This window comes from Aquarana catesbeiana, linkage group LG12 (genome assembly GCF_042186555.1).
Source record: "Aquarana catesbeiana isolate 2022-GZ linkage group LG12, ASM4218655v1, whole genome shotgun sequence".
NCBI lineage: Eukaryota > Metazoa > Chordata > Amphibia > Anura > Ranidae > Aquarana > Aquarana catesbeiana.
This window is the reverse complement of record NC_133335.1, coordinates 239,862,516-239,879,005: the sequence shown is the minus strand read 5'-3', so window position 1 is coordinate 239,879,005 and position 16,490 is coordinate 239,862,516. Positions and strand designations below refer to the sequence as shown.

General features: G+C 46.1%; 1 protein-coding gene across 1 annotated transcript; it reads right to left on the bottom strand.

Annotated features, from left to right (window-relative positions):
- Positions 1-1,268: 1,268 nt before the first annotated feature.
- On the bottom strand, positions 1,269-9,890 carry LOC141113706 (E3 ubiquitin/ISG15 ligase TRIM25-like). Its single transcript, XM_073606973.1, has one exon. The coding sequence runs from the start codon at positions 9,813-9,815 to the stop codon at positions 8,250-8,252; it is 1,566 nt and encodes a 521-aa protein (XP_073463074.1). The 5' UTR covers positions 9,816-9,890; the 3' UTR covers positions 1,269-8,249.
- Positions 9,891-16,490: the final 6,600 nt, after the last annotated feature.

Genomic DNA, 16,490 nt, shown 5'->3' with positions numbered 1-16,490 from the left:
CATAGCAGAGCCACCGTCCTGCTGTATAACATCTCACAGCCCGCCGCTTCACCCCCGGCCCGCCAGACTCCGATGCCCGTCCATCCCAGTGTGTGTGTGTGTCGGTGCAGCACAGCCGAGCCCTCTGTTTCCACAGGGCTTCCTGAAATGGACTACTGGAAATAGAAAGGAGTGGCTAGATGGTCAGACACCATTCCACTGGGACTTGGGACCAAAAGTGAAGGACTACAGGTCACAGCATGAACCCCCTCAGAGTTGAGGATGTGACACCCCCTCCAACTAGTGCAGGTCCCAGCATAAACCCATGAAATCTATGGGGTCACACCCTTAGATCTCAGGGGTTCATGCTGGGACTTGCAGTCCTTCAATTTTGGGGGGGAGTCACATCCTTAGATCTCCGGATTCGTGCTGGGACTTGTAGTCCTTCAATTTTGGGGGGGGGAAGTCATATCCTTAGATCTCAGGGGTTCATGCTGGGACTTGTAGTCCAGCATTTTTTTTGGGGGGGAGGCACATCCTTAGATATCAGAGGTTCATGCTGGGACTTGCAGTCCAGAACTTATGGGGGGGAGACACATGCTTAGATATCCGGTGTTCATGCTGGGACTTGTAGTCCAGCACTTTTGGGGGGGGGGGGACATGCTTAGATATCAGGGGCCCATGCTAGGACTTGTAGTTCTTCACTTTTGAGGGGTATGACCCCCAATTCAATTGAAAAAAATAGTAAAATGATAAAAAAAAAGGTAATGGTAATCTTCTAATCCAATCCAACTATTAATTATCTAATCACTTTACCCAAAATTGATGGCAAGAGCTGGCTTATATTTAAAGATTCAAATTGGCATACTATGGGCGCCGTTTTTTCTTTACATTGTTGTTTTATTAATTTTCTGAATTCATTTTACAAATGAAAAATTATAAAACAGAGCGTATTAAAAATATACTTAGTACAAAGGCAATCGAAAAAAAAATTAGACGGTCTGAAATTGTTGGTATCTCATAAACGTAGAGAAATACCGACCACAGCATCATGTGCAGCCCCCCCCATAGATACGTAGAAAGCAGCGGGTTTCTACCAGCCTATGGGACCCGTCAGAGCCACATGACGTGTCCGTGCAGGATTTCACACCATCCCACGCATGCTCAGACATGCTGGGGGGGGGGGGGGCTCTGCCTGGTCCCAATGACCTGGAAGAGACTCATGGACCAAGATGGAGCACAGTGACTAAGGAGGACATTGGAGTTGAAAAAGAGGAAACTAAACTACATGAACCAGCAAGTACTTATTTTTTTTATTTATAAAATAGAAAAGTTACCAAATAATTAAAAAAAATAATGAATAAATGATTACAGAATATGAAATCAGAATTTCCTTCCTTCAACACATTAGAATGTAATGACATGTTCTATACAGTGGATATAAAAAGTCTACACACACCTGTTGGTAAAATGTCAGGTTTCTGTGATGTAAAATAAATGAGACAAAGATAAATCATTTCAGATCTTTTTCCACCTTTAATGTGACCTATAAACGATACAACTCAGTTGAAAAACAAACTGAAATCTTGGGTGGAGGCAGTGGCGTCGCTAGGGGGTGGCTTTTGGGGCTATAGCCCCGAATCTGGGGCCCATAGCCCCGAGTCTCTGCAGGGGTCCACAAGAGGAGGGGAGGCTCTCTGGGGACCCTGATGTAAGTGGGAGGCTCTCTGGGGACCCTAATGTAAGGGGGCTCTCTGGGGACCCTGATGTAAGTGGGGGGTTCTCTGGAGACCCTGATTTAAGAGGGAGGCTAGGCTCTCTGGGGACCCTAATTTAAGGGGGAGGCTCTCTGTGGACCCTAATGTAAGGGAGGCTCTCTGGGGGCCCTGATGCAAGGGGGAGGCTCTCTGGGGGCCCTGATGCAAGGGGGAGGCTCTCTGGGGATATATACACACACACACACATATATTATATACATGTGTATGCCCGCCCAAGCGTAAGACTTTCTTTACTATGCTGCTATGGGCTCTAGCCCCAGATCTTTTGTAGACCTAGCAACGCCCCTGGGTGGAGGGAAGTAAAAATAACAAAATAAAATAATATGGTTGCATAAGTGTGCACACCCCTTACACTAATACTTTGTTGAAGCCCCTTTTGATTTTATTCCAGCACTCAGTCTTTTTGGGGAGGAGTCTATCAGCATGACACATCTTGACTTGGCAATATTTGCCCAAAAACACTCCAAATCTGTCAGATGGCGAGGTCATCTCCTGTGCACAGCCCTCTTCACATCACCCCACAGATTTTCAATGGGATTCAGGTCTGGGCTCTGGCTGGGCCATTCCAAAACTTTAATCTTTTTCTGGTGAAGCCATTCCTTTGTTGATTTGAATGGATGCTTTGGGTCGTTGTCTTGCTGAAATATGAAGTTCCTCTTCATGTTCAGCTTTCTGAAGGTTTTGTGGCAATGTTGACTGGTATTTGGAACTGTTAATTCCTGTTACCTTGGCTAAGACCCCTGTTCCAGCTGAAGAAAAAACAGCCCCAAAGCATGATGCTGCCACCACCATGTTTCACGGTGGGTATGGTGTTCTTTTGGTGATGTGCAGTGTTGTTTTTGCGCCAAACATATCTTCTGGAATTATGGCCAAAAAGTTCAACCTTGGTTTCCTCACACCAGAACATTTTCCCACATGCTTTTGCAAAATGTAGCCGGGCTTGGATGTTTTTCTTGGTAAGAAATGTCTTCCACTTTACCCCATAGCCCAGACATATGAAGAATACGGGAGATTGTTGTCACCACACAGCCAGGACTTGCCGGATATTCCTGCAGCTCCTTTAATGTTGCTGTATACCTCTTGGAAGCCTCCCTGACCAGTTTTCTTCTCGTCTTTTCATCAATTTTGGAGGGACGTCCAGTTTGTTTTTCAACTGAGTTGTACAGTTTATAGGTCACATTAAAGGTGGAAAAAGTTCTGAAAGGATTTATCTTTGTCTCATTTTTTTACATCACAGAAACCTGACATTTTACCCCCCCCCCCGGGGTGTGTAGACTTTTTATATCCACTGTATATCAAATGAATCAAACAATATTCTGTAGACCAATATATTTATAAATAATGTATTGTTCTTTTTTTTTTTTTTTTGTATATTAATGCCCTAATATAGAAACGTTACAGTACAAAGATACTTTTAAACTGTTTACATATTTCAATAACATCATTGTCTAAGGCTCGGTCCTCACTGCTGTGACCCCAAAGTCCTGCGGGATAAGAAGAATCGGGCGCACAGAGGGTGTATGCCCAAAAATAAATTAAAACAAGTCTCTTAAACAGTAGTTGACATTAAAAAGCGGCAAGCTTAGTCCTTAAGACCATCAATCCTAAATAAAACAATTGTAGGCAGCAGCCTTCCTAAGAGTATGTCCAACTCTGAATTAAGGAAGAGAAGGAGGGGGGGGGGTGTAGTATTTAAGTGGTTGTAAACCCCTCTGTGCAACTTGTACCTATAGATAAGCCTAAAATAAGGCTTACCTATAGGTACTGTAAATTATACATGTGCAATTCGTTTAGTTCTGAATTCGTTTTTTAACGAATTTTGATAAATTCGTTAATTCCAAAATTTCTGAATTTCCGAATTTTTCAATTTCGGAAATTTTGAATTTCCAAATTTCTGAATTTCCAAATTTCTGAATTTCCAAATGTCAAATCTTGAAAATTCAAAATTTCGTAAATATGGAAATTCCGAAATTTAGAATTTTCGAGAATTCGGGAATTCGTAATTTCGGAAATTCGAAATTTCGAAAATTGGAGCATTTGGGAAATTCGAACATTTTGGAAATTTGAAAATTCGGAAGTTCGGAAATTTTTTAATTTCGGAAATTCGGAAATTCAAAAATTTGGAAACTCTAAATTTCTGAAATTCAGAAATTCGAAATTTCAGAAATTCGAAATTTCAGAAATTGGAACATTTTGGAAATTGGAACATTTTGGATACTCAAAAATTCGAATTCGGAAGTTCGGAAATTCAAAATTTCGGAAATTTGAGAGTTCGGAAATGCGAAAATTAGGAAATCCAAAAATTTGAAATTCGAAAATTCGGAAATTTAAAAATTCGAATTTTCGAATTTCCGAAAAAAGCAAAAAAAAAATGAAACAAATCTTTTGTCAGTGCACACGTCTACTGTAAATATCTCGTAAACGTGCGCTGTTTTAGTAGATATTTACCTTGTAGTGCGCCGATGATGTCATCAGCGCAGTCGCTGTGAAGGAACAGACCTCCTAGCCGTTTCTTCACAAGCGAGTGCCGTGACTGACGGCGCTGGAAGGACATCACACGACTCCAGCCAGTCCCAGAGCTGAAGTCCGCGGCCCCCAGAAGGAGGAGGGGCGGGGGCGGCGTGGGCTTCGTTTGCAGGTAAGTGATGCATACTAGCAAATTATGCTTTTACTTTGCAGGGGGGAAAAAAAGAGGAAGTAAAACCCATCAGAGTTTACTTCCTCTTTGATAATGTAAAAAGCCTTTAATAAGTATAGGATTAAAAACACTCACAAGAAATAAGTGTGGTCATTGTGAAGTACTCAGCCCCAAGAGGTCCCGCCGCCCTGCAGGCAAGTTGTTGTAACCGTTGGCTGGAAGGGGAGGAGTAGAAGCACAAGAGTGGTCAGCGCACGGGTGGAAATGACGTCACCGGAAGGGAAGCAGCTCAGGGGCTGGAACTGGAAATTGCATTATGAAACCAACAAAAAAAAACAAAAAATAGGTCTGTATCTCAGTTCTAAAAAGGGGAGCATAGAATTAATGGTAATCATTAACCGTGTAAAAAGAGTAAAAGGAATAAAAGGCCTGAGTAGATGGGGGACGGGGAAGAAAGGGACAATAATATCTGCTGGCCATTATAGTCCCACAGCCACGGACCTTGTGCCCCTCTATTTAAGCTGCATTCAGGCCTGAAGAAGGAGCGCATGCTCCGCAAATGCGTCACCTATTGGTCCAACGTCAAACCGGAAGTGCCGTCATCCCCCAGCTTCCTGTGTGCTCAAGGTCCAGGAAACGTCGGTAACCGCCGGCGCAGCCCGCTCCACTTCACCAGCATACAGCCACGGATGGACTCCCTCCCGGACGTTCGGTTCACCCACACTTGACATGCCTATTTTAATTCTACTCTTGTGAATATATATGCACAATCTGTTCATTAAAAACTCATTGCTATACTGCACTTAGAGTGGCGCCTTTGTGCTTTTTACCTCATTAGTCCAGTAGAAGGAGCTGTGAGCTGCGAGCGCGTAGCCTGCACCTTCCAGTTCCAGCCCCCCCCTCCCGAGCAGCTTCCCTTCCGGTGATGTCATTTCCGCCCGTGCGTTCCACGCTGGCCAGTGAGACTTCCTGGACTTACAGTGGTGTCTTATGCTTCTACTCCTTCCAGCCAACGGTGACAACAACCTGCGGGAGCCTGCAGAGGACGGCGGGACCTCTCGGGGGCTGAGTACTTCACGATGAGACCCCCAAAGTCCTGCAACTTCCAGTGCAACTTTGCATTGCGACTTGATGTGACTTTAACCTCTTGAAACTAAGACAGAATGTGTTTTCACTTGTCCTGCGACTTTCTGTGTCGCTGATCGCAGAAAGTCGCACCAGCAGTCACAGCAGTGTGAACCAGGGCTACCTCAGTACCAAATTTGGTTCATAACTACTATCGGTATGCCTTAATTGCAACTCAAGGACATAAGATTACAGCTTTTCTAGACAAAACCACATTTTCAGACTCTATAAAGTCTGCTTATGTATATTCCCAAACCAAGCAAATACATTATAATCCCCATAGAAGTAACACCTCATAAAAATCATTAATATTATTAGCAAAGATCTAAGATAGAAACAATTCCTTTACAATGTATCCATACAGGCTTCTACAGAGGAATACAGTGGTGGAAAAAGAATAGAATTGCATAAAAAATACAAAAAGCAATACATGACACAAGCAATAATAAACACTAGTAGATATGGCTCCATGTCATCCGTTTTGTAAAATGTTTTACTTTGTGTAAGCTAGCAGTCTTGACCTGGAGCTTACACAGTACTGAGGACTGTCTCCACCCCCCGTGACTGTGCTGAGTGACCGAGTAGCCAATCACTAAGCACCAGTTCTATCACATGGGAGGGAGCCACATACCTAGGGAGGAAGTCTATACCTAGATGTACCACCTGGAACTACTGGATATCTTTCTTTCAGAAGCGTAGCTCGAAACTTGTGGGCCCCGATGCAAAAGATGACCTGGGCACCCACTACCACCCACTGCTTCCACTGCATGCCAAGATGCTCCAAGTGAATAAAGATTTATGGCACAGGTAGGTTTCAGTAGGGCAGAGGACAGAGTCGGTAGGGCAATGGACAGGGTCAGTAGGGCAATAGACAGGGTCAGTAGGACAGAGGACAGGGTCAGTAGGACAGAGGACAGGGTCAGTAGGGCAGAGGACAGGGTCAGTAGGGCAATGGGCAGGGTCAGTAGGGCAGAGGACAGGGTCAGTAGGGCAATGGGCAGGGTCAGTAGGGCAGAGGACAGGGTCAGTAGGGCAGAGGACAGGGTCAGTAGGGCAATGGACAGGGTCAGTAGGGAAGAGGACAGGGTCAGTAGGGAAGAGGACAGGGTCAGTAGGGCAATGGACAGGGTCAGTAGGGCAACCGACAGTGTCAGTAGGGCAGAGGACAGGGTCAGTAGGGCAGAGGACAGGGTCAGTAGGGCAGATAAAAGGGTCAGTAGGGCAATGGGCAGTTTCAGTAGGGCAGAGGACAGGGTCAGTAGGGCAATGGACAGGGTCAGTAGGGCAGAGGACAGGGTCAGTAGGGCAGAGAAAAGGGTCAGTAGGGCAATGGGCAGTTTCAGTAGGGCAGAGGACAGGGTCAGTAGGGCAATGGACAGGGTCAGTAGGGCAGAGGACAGGGTCAGTAGGGCAATGGGCAGGGTCAGGAGGGCAGGGTCAGTAGGGCAGAGGACAGGGTCAGTAGGACAATGGGCAAGGTCAGTAGGGCAGAGGACAGGGTCAGTAGGGCAATTGACAGGGTCAGTAGGGCAACTGACAGGGTCAGTAAGGCAGAGGACAGGGTCAGTAGAGCAGGGGACAGGGTCAGTAGGGCAGGGGACAGGGTCAGTAGTTTTTTATTTTTTATTATTTTTTTACCATTTTTTTCCACAATTGTATTTTTTTTTTTTTTTTTTATTATTACTTATTACCATTTTTTTTTTTTTTTTAGGAGCCTCATTAGAGGGCTTTGGTGAATTATTATGAGACTTAACAGACCTCTGATGCTTCACCTTTGAGACAAGGAGATTGAGGACATCAATCTCCATCTCTGCAGCCTCAGCTGCACAGAATGAATGAATGAATAGGAATAGCTCTGTACAGAGGCTTCTGGGTTCATTCACAAACTGAAGCATAGTAAAACACAGTTTACTATGCTCCACTTGTGAGTGAAAACAGTGAGTGGTTGGTAATGATCACTTATTGTGTTCATTTAGAAAAGGAAGGGGCTGGTACATGACATACCCTATGTACCGACCCCTTCCCCGCTCTCCATACTGAAACATCCCCCAGAGCAGCCGACAGGAATAAGGATAAGCCAGAAGAGCAACGATGGGGGGACCTAGAGAGCACACAGAGGTCCCGGGCAGCAGGAAACAAGAGTAACCAGAAAAGGAGGGGCGGCGGGGGTGACATATACAGTAGAGGAACTGATCCTCTCCATTTTCGCATCTGCTGAATGCTGGCAGGAGGGAGGGGGGAAGAAGTGGGCATTCAGGGGCTGCAGAAGGAAATCGGAGAGGATCGGTTCCTGTACCGTATATGTCACCCCTCCTGTTCAGGTGGAAAAACTGAATGTGGCAGGGAGGTTGCATGGACCCCCAGGATCATGAGGTGGGGAGGGTCGCCATTGCGACCCCAGATAGTATGCCAATGCTTTCTTCCCTCCTGGAGGCTGAACAATTAAGTATGTGCAGCAGACGGAGCAACCATTAAAATGCATTTTTCACTTAAAGGTGGCTGTACATGACCCAATCCCATCCCAAGTAGGCCCGTGGTGACCAATCAGCAATCAGGTAAAGTATCTTCTGTAGAAGAATATGTTAAAAATGCTTGGAAGTTATTTTCCAATGTTAGAAAGTCTAATGCCTAATTTTCTAAAGAACGGTCACACCGTGGTTTCTCTTGTTCTTGGCTAACCCCAATGGTTTTCTGCTAATTTCTACTTCCATCCCAAAGCCCTCCTGCTATTATTTTACGATCTTCACCCAAACTCCCCAGCTCACCCTGATGGCGGCATGAAGTGGCTCCTTGAATTTATTATAGAAAGTGTGCAGGTGTCTAACCTCTGGCTCCAAGTTGTAGAAGGAGAGCCGCCCCTTCTTGAAATCCAGATATATTCCCAACCGTTGAAGCCTTTTAAAGGAAGAGGATACAATTTTGTGATCGCCGTCATGCCTGAATGAATATCCCCTCATGCTTTTGCACAAGCACCATGACTCATCTGTATTTCCAAAGATAGAGTCATCTCCATCCCTGTCTATCGAGTAGTAGGACATCCCTATCCTCCAGTTATTGGTGTCACACAACTCAGTTTCCCAGTAATATCTACCACCACTGAGTCCCGTTCTGCTTAACACCTGGTGAGACTCAAACCTGTTGTCCGTGTCATCAACAGAGTCATTCTCCTGTGTCCCGTGTGCGATCGATAAATCGGGGGAAATGGCCACGTTACTGGCAGCCGTCTTCTTGTCGAGTCGTAAGTCTGATATCCCGGAAAGGTTGAGCACTTTTGGAGCATTCTTCAATATTTCGGATAATTCCTTGTGTAAGTTCAAAGAGATCAAAATGTCATCCATTCCTGCTATTTTGGGGACCTCTTGGCGACCTCCCTTGTCGGTAACGCAGAAGTCAGCTTCGGTTGACTCCTTCTCCATTAGGACCGCTAGAGGGTCCGTCACGTTGCTGAGCTCCTCCACGTGGCAGATTTTACTGCACAGCTCGTCCTTCTTCATTTCCAACTGTCGGATCAGATCAGAGACCGGCTTTGCATTCATTTCCGCTTGCTTGGTGATTTGGTCAATGGTCTGAACTTCAAGAACATCCAGTCTTTGGCGGATTTGTTGGAACAGAGCGCTCACGTGTGCTGTGAGGGCGGTTTCTGCATCATTGGCTTTTTTTCTCTTCTCCTGTAGACCTTGGAGACTTTTGTCGATCTCTTTTCTCCTAGAGGTGAGTTGTGTGAGGGTCTTTTTCAGTTTATCCTTTTTGTCCCTGGAGGCATCACCTAGTGCCTGGATCCGGTGCCGGCAATGCTTGGCATCTTGCAAACATGACTTGCAGATACAGGTGGAATCCACGGTGCAGTAATACTCTAGGATCCTATTATGGATGGAGCATTTCCATTTCCCCGGTGAGGTGGTGGGCTCAACTAAGACATGTTCTGGTGCCTTGCTGTGGGCTTTCAGGTGACTATCGCACAAGGAAGCCTCACAGTGCAGACAACATTTAACGGCAGGTATGGCAGAGTGAATGCAGTAAGTACAGGTGACCCCGGTCTTCTTCTGGTCGGGCAAAGTCGAGTGGAAGCGCTCTGCAATGTTAGACAGAGTGACATTCTTCTGCAGCCAAGGACGTTTCTTGAACACTGCTCTGCACTCCGGACAGGTATAGACACCCTGTCCTCTCTGACTATCCAGCACACGATTGATGCATGCTCGGCAGTAGTTGTGACCACATCTCAGAGTTACCGGGTCCGTATACACCTCCAGACAGATGGAGCAATTCAGTTCTTCCTTCAAGTCAGCAGACGCCATCGCTAGCTGTAGCTGCAGGAAACGAAACTAAAGTCAACCTTTGCCTTGAAAACAAGCCACGTTGACGTAACAATAACAGGCATATTAACAGAGCTGCTGTGAGAAATCATGGGGCCACGTAGGGTCTAGCTGACAGGCCGCCCCGCCCCCCCCCCTCCCTCCCCATGGCATGTGGGTGTAGGTATACAGCCTCGAACACAGACAGGTACCACACCTCCACACCGGTCAAATTAAGACCTGCTTTCATACAGCCTTCTGCTCCTTACAAAGTAAGTTTATGTTCACATCTACAGTGTGTGTGTCGGGAAGTCATACAATATCAAATGCTTTCCCAACACACAAAGAAGCTTGCTGCCATTGACCACTTGCTTACCGGGCACTTAAACCCCCTTCCTGCCCAGACCAATTTTCAGCTTTCAGCGCTGACGCACTTTGAATGACAATTGCGCGGTCATTCAACACTGTACCCAAATTAAATTTTTATCATTTTTTTTCACACAAATAGAGCTTTCTTTTGGTGGTATTTCATCACAGCTGGGATTTTTATTTTTTGCTAAACAAACAAAAAAAGATGGAAAATTTTGAAAAAAAACAAATCATGTTTCATAGTTTGTTATAAAATTTTGCAAACAGGTAATTTTTCTCCTTCATTGATATGCACTGATGAGGCGGCACTGGTGGGCACTGATAGGCTGCACTGGTGGGCACTGATAGGCTGCACTGATGGGCACTGATGGGAACAGATAAGGCGGTACTGATGGGAACAGATAAGGCGGCACTGACGGAAACAGATAAGGCGGTACTGATGGGCACAGATAAGGCGGCACTGATGGGAACAGATAAGGCGGCACTGATGGGAACAGATAAGGCGGTACTGATGGGCACAGATAAGGCGGCACTGATGGGCACAGATAAGGCGGCACTGATGGGAACAGATAAGGCGGTACTGATGGGCACAGATAAGGCGGCACTGATGGCCACTGATAAGATGGCACTGATGGGCCCTGATGGGTGGCACTGATGGGTGACACTGATGGGCACTGATAGGTGGCACTGATGGGCGGCACTGATGGGCACTGGCAGGTGACACTGATGGGCACTGATAGGTGGCACTGATGTGCAGCACTGTTGATGAGGCACTGATTGTGGGCACTGATAGGTGGCACTGATGGGCGGACTGATGGGCACTGGCAAGTGACACTGATGGGCACTGATAGGTGGCACTGATGTGCAGCACTGTTGATGAGGCACTGATTGTGGGCATTGATAGGTGGCACTGTGGGCACTGATAGGTGGCACTGTGGGCACTGTTGGGTGGAACTGTGGGCACTGATGGGTGGCGCTGGTGGGCACTGGTGGTAGGCGGCACTGTTGTCTACTGCTAGGTCACACTGGCAGGTGGCACAGGTGGGCACTGAGGAGCTGGCGGCAGCTCTCCGTATTTGCGACTGATGTCCCTCTTACGGCCGCCGTTGATCGGCTTTCTTTTTTCTCCTCACGCTGTCAGAGCGAGGAGTAAAAATAGCCGATTACCGGCTCTGTTTACATCACATGATCAGCTGTCGCCAGCTGACAGCTGATTACGTGGTAAGGTGTCGGGATCGACCCCTTTCTTCGATCTGTGATCCAGCGAGTCTCATAGAGTCTCATGGCGATGCCGTTAATTGCACCCCCCTACGCATTTACCAAAGCACCAAACCACATGGTGCCACTGCGGTATGGCTCGTTTTCAGAAAAAAAAAAGAGGGACTTCTTTTCCCCCGTCTTATACCTAGGCCAGCCCATTGAAGAGAATTGCCTTACACATAATGTGCGAGAACATGCAAAAAAATGAGTGGAATCACGCCAATGCTTTGTCGCAACTGTAGGTGTGAATCATACAACCAGAATACCTGTGAGAATAAGCTCCTAATTATGTTTTTTTTTACATTGTTTTCCCGGGTGGGGGTTGGGGTGGCTTTGGTGAAATATCACGTGTCTAAGCAGACCCAATGTCTCACTTTTGAGACAAAAGAGAGAAATTGAGGACACAGATTCCTCAATCCTTTCTCTACAGCATCAGCTGCAGAGTGAATGAACAGGAAGCATTCTGTACAGAGGTTCCCTGTTCATTCACAAACTGAAGCATAGTAAACACAGAGGGGGGGGGGGACAGGGAGATTGGTTCCAGTAAATGCACCCACTCCTGCTGCTCTGGGCCCCCTTGTTGAACTTATGGGGCTGGGCCCTGTACAGGAGGGCAGATGCTACCCCCTTATCAGGGGCCCTGCATTATTAACCACGGAGTACTCATTCTTGAAGGATTAGGAATTGAGTTGAAACTCTAGACAGGCATAGATAAATGCAATTACACATTCATTTAAAGGTCATCAAAGTGTCCCTAGCAAAAAAAAATGTTCATGTTAAATGCAGCATGTTAAGTAATGAGTCGGTGTAATCAGGGGCGGCCCTTCCATTAAGGGCCCGCCTCCCCTTTCCATGGCCGCCGCCACCCCCTATTTATGTATCTGGCTCCTTTCAGGATGCCGGGCGCATTAATTACAGCGGCAAGGTTTTAGTTTTGAAGCACCTGATTAGAGCCAGAGGCTCTAATAGGCTTCAAAATAGAATGGGCTCCGGATGCAGAGCATTGCGCTCGGAAGCCCACACCCAGGTGTGTTAAAATAGCGAATTAATATTCACTATTCTAACACTGAATGGCCTCTTCGCCAATCAGGAAGCGCAGTTTCCCGATTTCCCGAAAGGAGACCCGTTTTGATTGGCCGCCGAGGAGGAGGGAGGAGACGGAAGCCGCAGGGGAAGGAGATATCCGCTCGTGGAGTCGGGGAAGCTGTCAGTGGTTGAGGTAAGTGCACCGACTGACCCGGTGGTGTCGGGTGCACTGTTTGCCGCCCCCCCCCCCCTCCAAAAAAAAAAATTACCACCAGCCACCACTGGCTCCATGTAACATTTTGTATATCAGCACTCCCTTTGGAAGAGGGAAGTAAAGCGCCCTTTAGAACTTTGTTGCTTTGCATAGTGCATACCTGAACAGCAGACACTATATAGGCTTGTTGGACATCCCATTCCAAAGCCATGAGTATTACTCTAGAGTTGGCTCCCTATTATAGCTCTATCAGCCTCCACCCTTCTGGAAAGGCTTCCACACAATTTTGGAATGGATTGTGTCTGAAGGACCTTGTCCCCATTCAGCAAAAATTGCATTTGTGAGGTCAGGTACTGATGCTGAATGAGAAGATCTAATCCCAAAGGTGTTCAGTAGGGTTGAGGTCAGGGTTCTATGCAGGCCACTTAAGTTCCTCCACACCAAACTGCACAAACCATATCCATCAAGTATGTATAGGTTGAATTGTTAGGTACCAAAAAACTTATGGCCATATAGTATAACTGTTGGGGTCGTGTCGTAGAATATTGTAGCTGTGACATTAAATTGCAAAGGACTTTAAAGGCAAACAGGCAAATTGATAGCCTTCTGGGCTTCAGCTGCCCTCATACATTGGATGATCCAGTGTCTTTTAATAGTAACCTAGAAGGAACCTTTGGGAACAAAAGAATCAGGATGTTTGAAGACTCACTATTGATCTCCTCAACACTGTTGCCATCTCCAAAAGGGTCTGTCTACCTTCTCTATTACCCTACACTAGAACATTCCCATAACTAGAGTGGTCCTGGATAGCGGAGAAACTGTAAAAAAAATCAGGTGATGGTTGCACAAGGTCCCAGTGTTTTATAATGTCTGCAGTGTTGTAAAAGTCACCAAGGGGTCCCCTATTAAACTGCTGCACAAGTACGTGAGGGATGGATGGATGAGTAGGTGGGTGGATAGATAGATGGATGGGTTGGGAGCTAGATGGGTGGCTAGGTGTATGGATGGGTAGGTAGCTGGATGGGTGGGTCGATGGATGGCTTTATGGGTGTATGAATGAATGGATGATTGGATAGAGAGATGGAGGGATACATGAATAGATGGATGGGTGTATGGAGGCATATTTAACCATGTTCCCTTATGACATGCCCAATATCCAACACAATCTAGCCACGCCCATTTGTTGCTGCATGCTCAATATTTTCTCATTCACAGGTTGTATATATGGATGAATGGATGGATGGGTAGATGGATGCATGAATGGGTGGATGGATGGATGGGTAGATGGATGCATGAATGGGTGGGTAGATGGATGCATGAATGGATGGGTGGGTAGATGGCTGCATGAGTAGGTGGGTAGATGGATGGATGGGTAGATGGATGGATGGTTAGATGGATGCATGAATGGGTGGGTAGATGGATGCATGAATGGGTAGGTAGATGGATGGATGGGTAGATGGATACATGAATGGATGGATGGGTACATGTATTCATGAATGGATGGGTGGGTAGATGGATGCATGAATGGGTGGATGGGTGGGTAGATGGATGCATGAATGGGTGGATGGGTGGGTAGATGGATGGATGGGTAGATGGATGGGTGGGTAGATGGATGGATGGATGGATGGATGGGAAGATAATGGTTAGATGGATGGATGGGTAGATGGATTCATGAATGGATGGGTGGGTAGATGGATGGGTGCATGGATGAGTGGATGGATGAATAAATGGATGAATGGGTAGATGGATGCATGAATGGATGGGTGGATGGATGGGTAGATGGATTCATGAATGGGTGGGTGGATGAATGGATGGGTAGATGGGTGGATGGATGGGTAGCTGAATGGATGGATGGGTATATGGAGTCATGAATGGGTGGGTAGATGGATGGATGGGTAGATGGATGTATGAATGAATGGATGGGTAGATGGATGCATGGATGGATGGGTAGATGAATGGATGGATGGGTAGATGGAGGCCTGAATGGATGGGTGGGTAGATGGATGCATGAATGGATGGATGGGTAGATGGATGCATGAATGGATGGATGGATGGATGGATGGGTAGATGCATTCATGGATGGATGGGTACATGGATGGATGGGTAGATGGATTCATGGGTAGATGGATTCATGGATGGATGGATGGAGTCATGAATGGATGGGTGGGTAGATGGATGCATGAATAGGTGGATGGGTAGATGGATGCATGGATGGATGGGTGCATGGGTGAGTGGATGGATGGATGCATGTATGGATGGATGGATAGATGGATGCATGAATAGATGGATGGGTAGATGGATGCATGAGTGGGTGGGTAGATGGATGGATGGGTAGATGGATGCATGAATGGATGGATGGGGGGATGGATGCATGGATGGGTAGATGGGTGGGTAGATGGATGGATGGGTAGATGGGTGGGTAGATGGATGGATGGGTAGATGGATGGATGGGTAGATGCAGTCATGAATGGATAGATGGATGGGTAGATGGATGGGTGCATGGATGGGTAGATGGGTGGGTAGATGGATGGATGGATGGGTAGATGGGTGGGTAGATGGATGGATGGGTAGATGGATGGTGTCACGGAACGTCCCACACTCCGCTTGAGTGCTTCCGTCATATACCACTTCCTCCCAGTCTGTATACAGATATCCCAACCTCTCTGAGCACAAAACAAGGCGACACTTGCTTGTTGCTAACATGAACTATTTAGTTAGAATCAAAGTTACAAGACTTTATATGCCGTTGGAACCTCCTCTAACACTACAACTGTAACCTAATTAACATGAGCTAATTAACTATAAAAATTTACTCAGTTCAGATGACAGACTTGTGGGCACCGAGCTTCACACAGTAGTATAAACACAATAGCTGGAGCTAATTACAATTAACATAAACACAGGTTGATGACACCAGCATCTCCTCACAGGATGTGTCCCAACAGAATGAATCAGTCTTATCAGCAGGGGGCTGCTGGAGGAATCCCCCCTCCACCGTTCCATTGAAAATCCAGGGCCCATAATCAAAAGGCAACAGGCTTGCATTCAGTCCTCTCCAACAGCCTCTGTCCCAGCTAGGTCTGTCACAGATGGATTGATAGATGGGTAGATGGATGGGTAGATGCAGTCATGAATGGATAGATGGATGGGTAGATGGATGGGGGCATGGATGGATGGATGAGTAAATGGATGGATGGGTAGATGGATGTTTATTCAACCACTTAAGGAACGAGCTTCTTTCTAAGATCTGGTGTTTACAAGTTAAAAACTGTTTTTTTTTGCTAGAATATTACGTAGAACCCCAAAACTATATATATATATTTTTTTCTAACACCCTAGAGAAAAAAATGGCGGTCATTGCAATACTTTCTGTCACACTGTATTTGCACAGCGGTCTTACAAGAGCACTTTTTTTGGAAAAAATACACTTTTTTTTAATTAAAGAAAAAAAAAACATTTTTTTTTCTATATTGTGAAAGATAATGTTACGCCGAGTAAATTGGTACCCAACATGTCACACTTCAAAATTGCGCCCGCTCATGGAATGGCGACAAACTTTTACCCTTAAATATCTCCATAGGCAACGTTTAAAAAATTCTACAGGTTGCATGTTTTGAGTTACAGAGGAGGTCTAGATTTAGAATTATTGCTCTCGCTCTACCGATCGCGGCGATACCTCACATGTGTGGTTTGAACACCGTTTTCATATGCGGGCGCTACTCACGTATGCGTTCACTTCTGACCGCGAGCTCGGCGGAACGGGATGTGTTTAAAAAAAACATTTTTCTCATTTATTTTACCTTTTATTT

Coding starts and splice junctions, on each gene's coding strand:
- LOC141113706 (XM_073606973.1), bottom strand. CDS start 9,815: ATGGCGTCTGCTGACTTGAAGGAAGAACTGAATTGCTCCATCTGTCTG.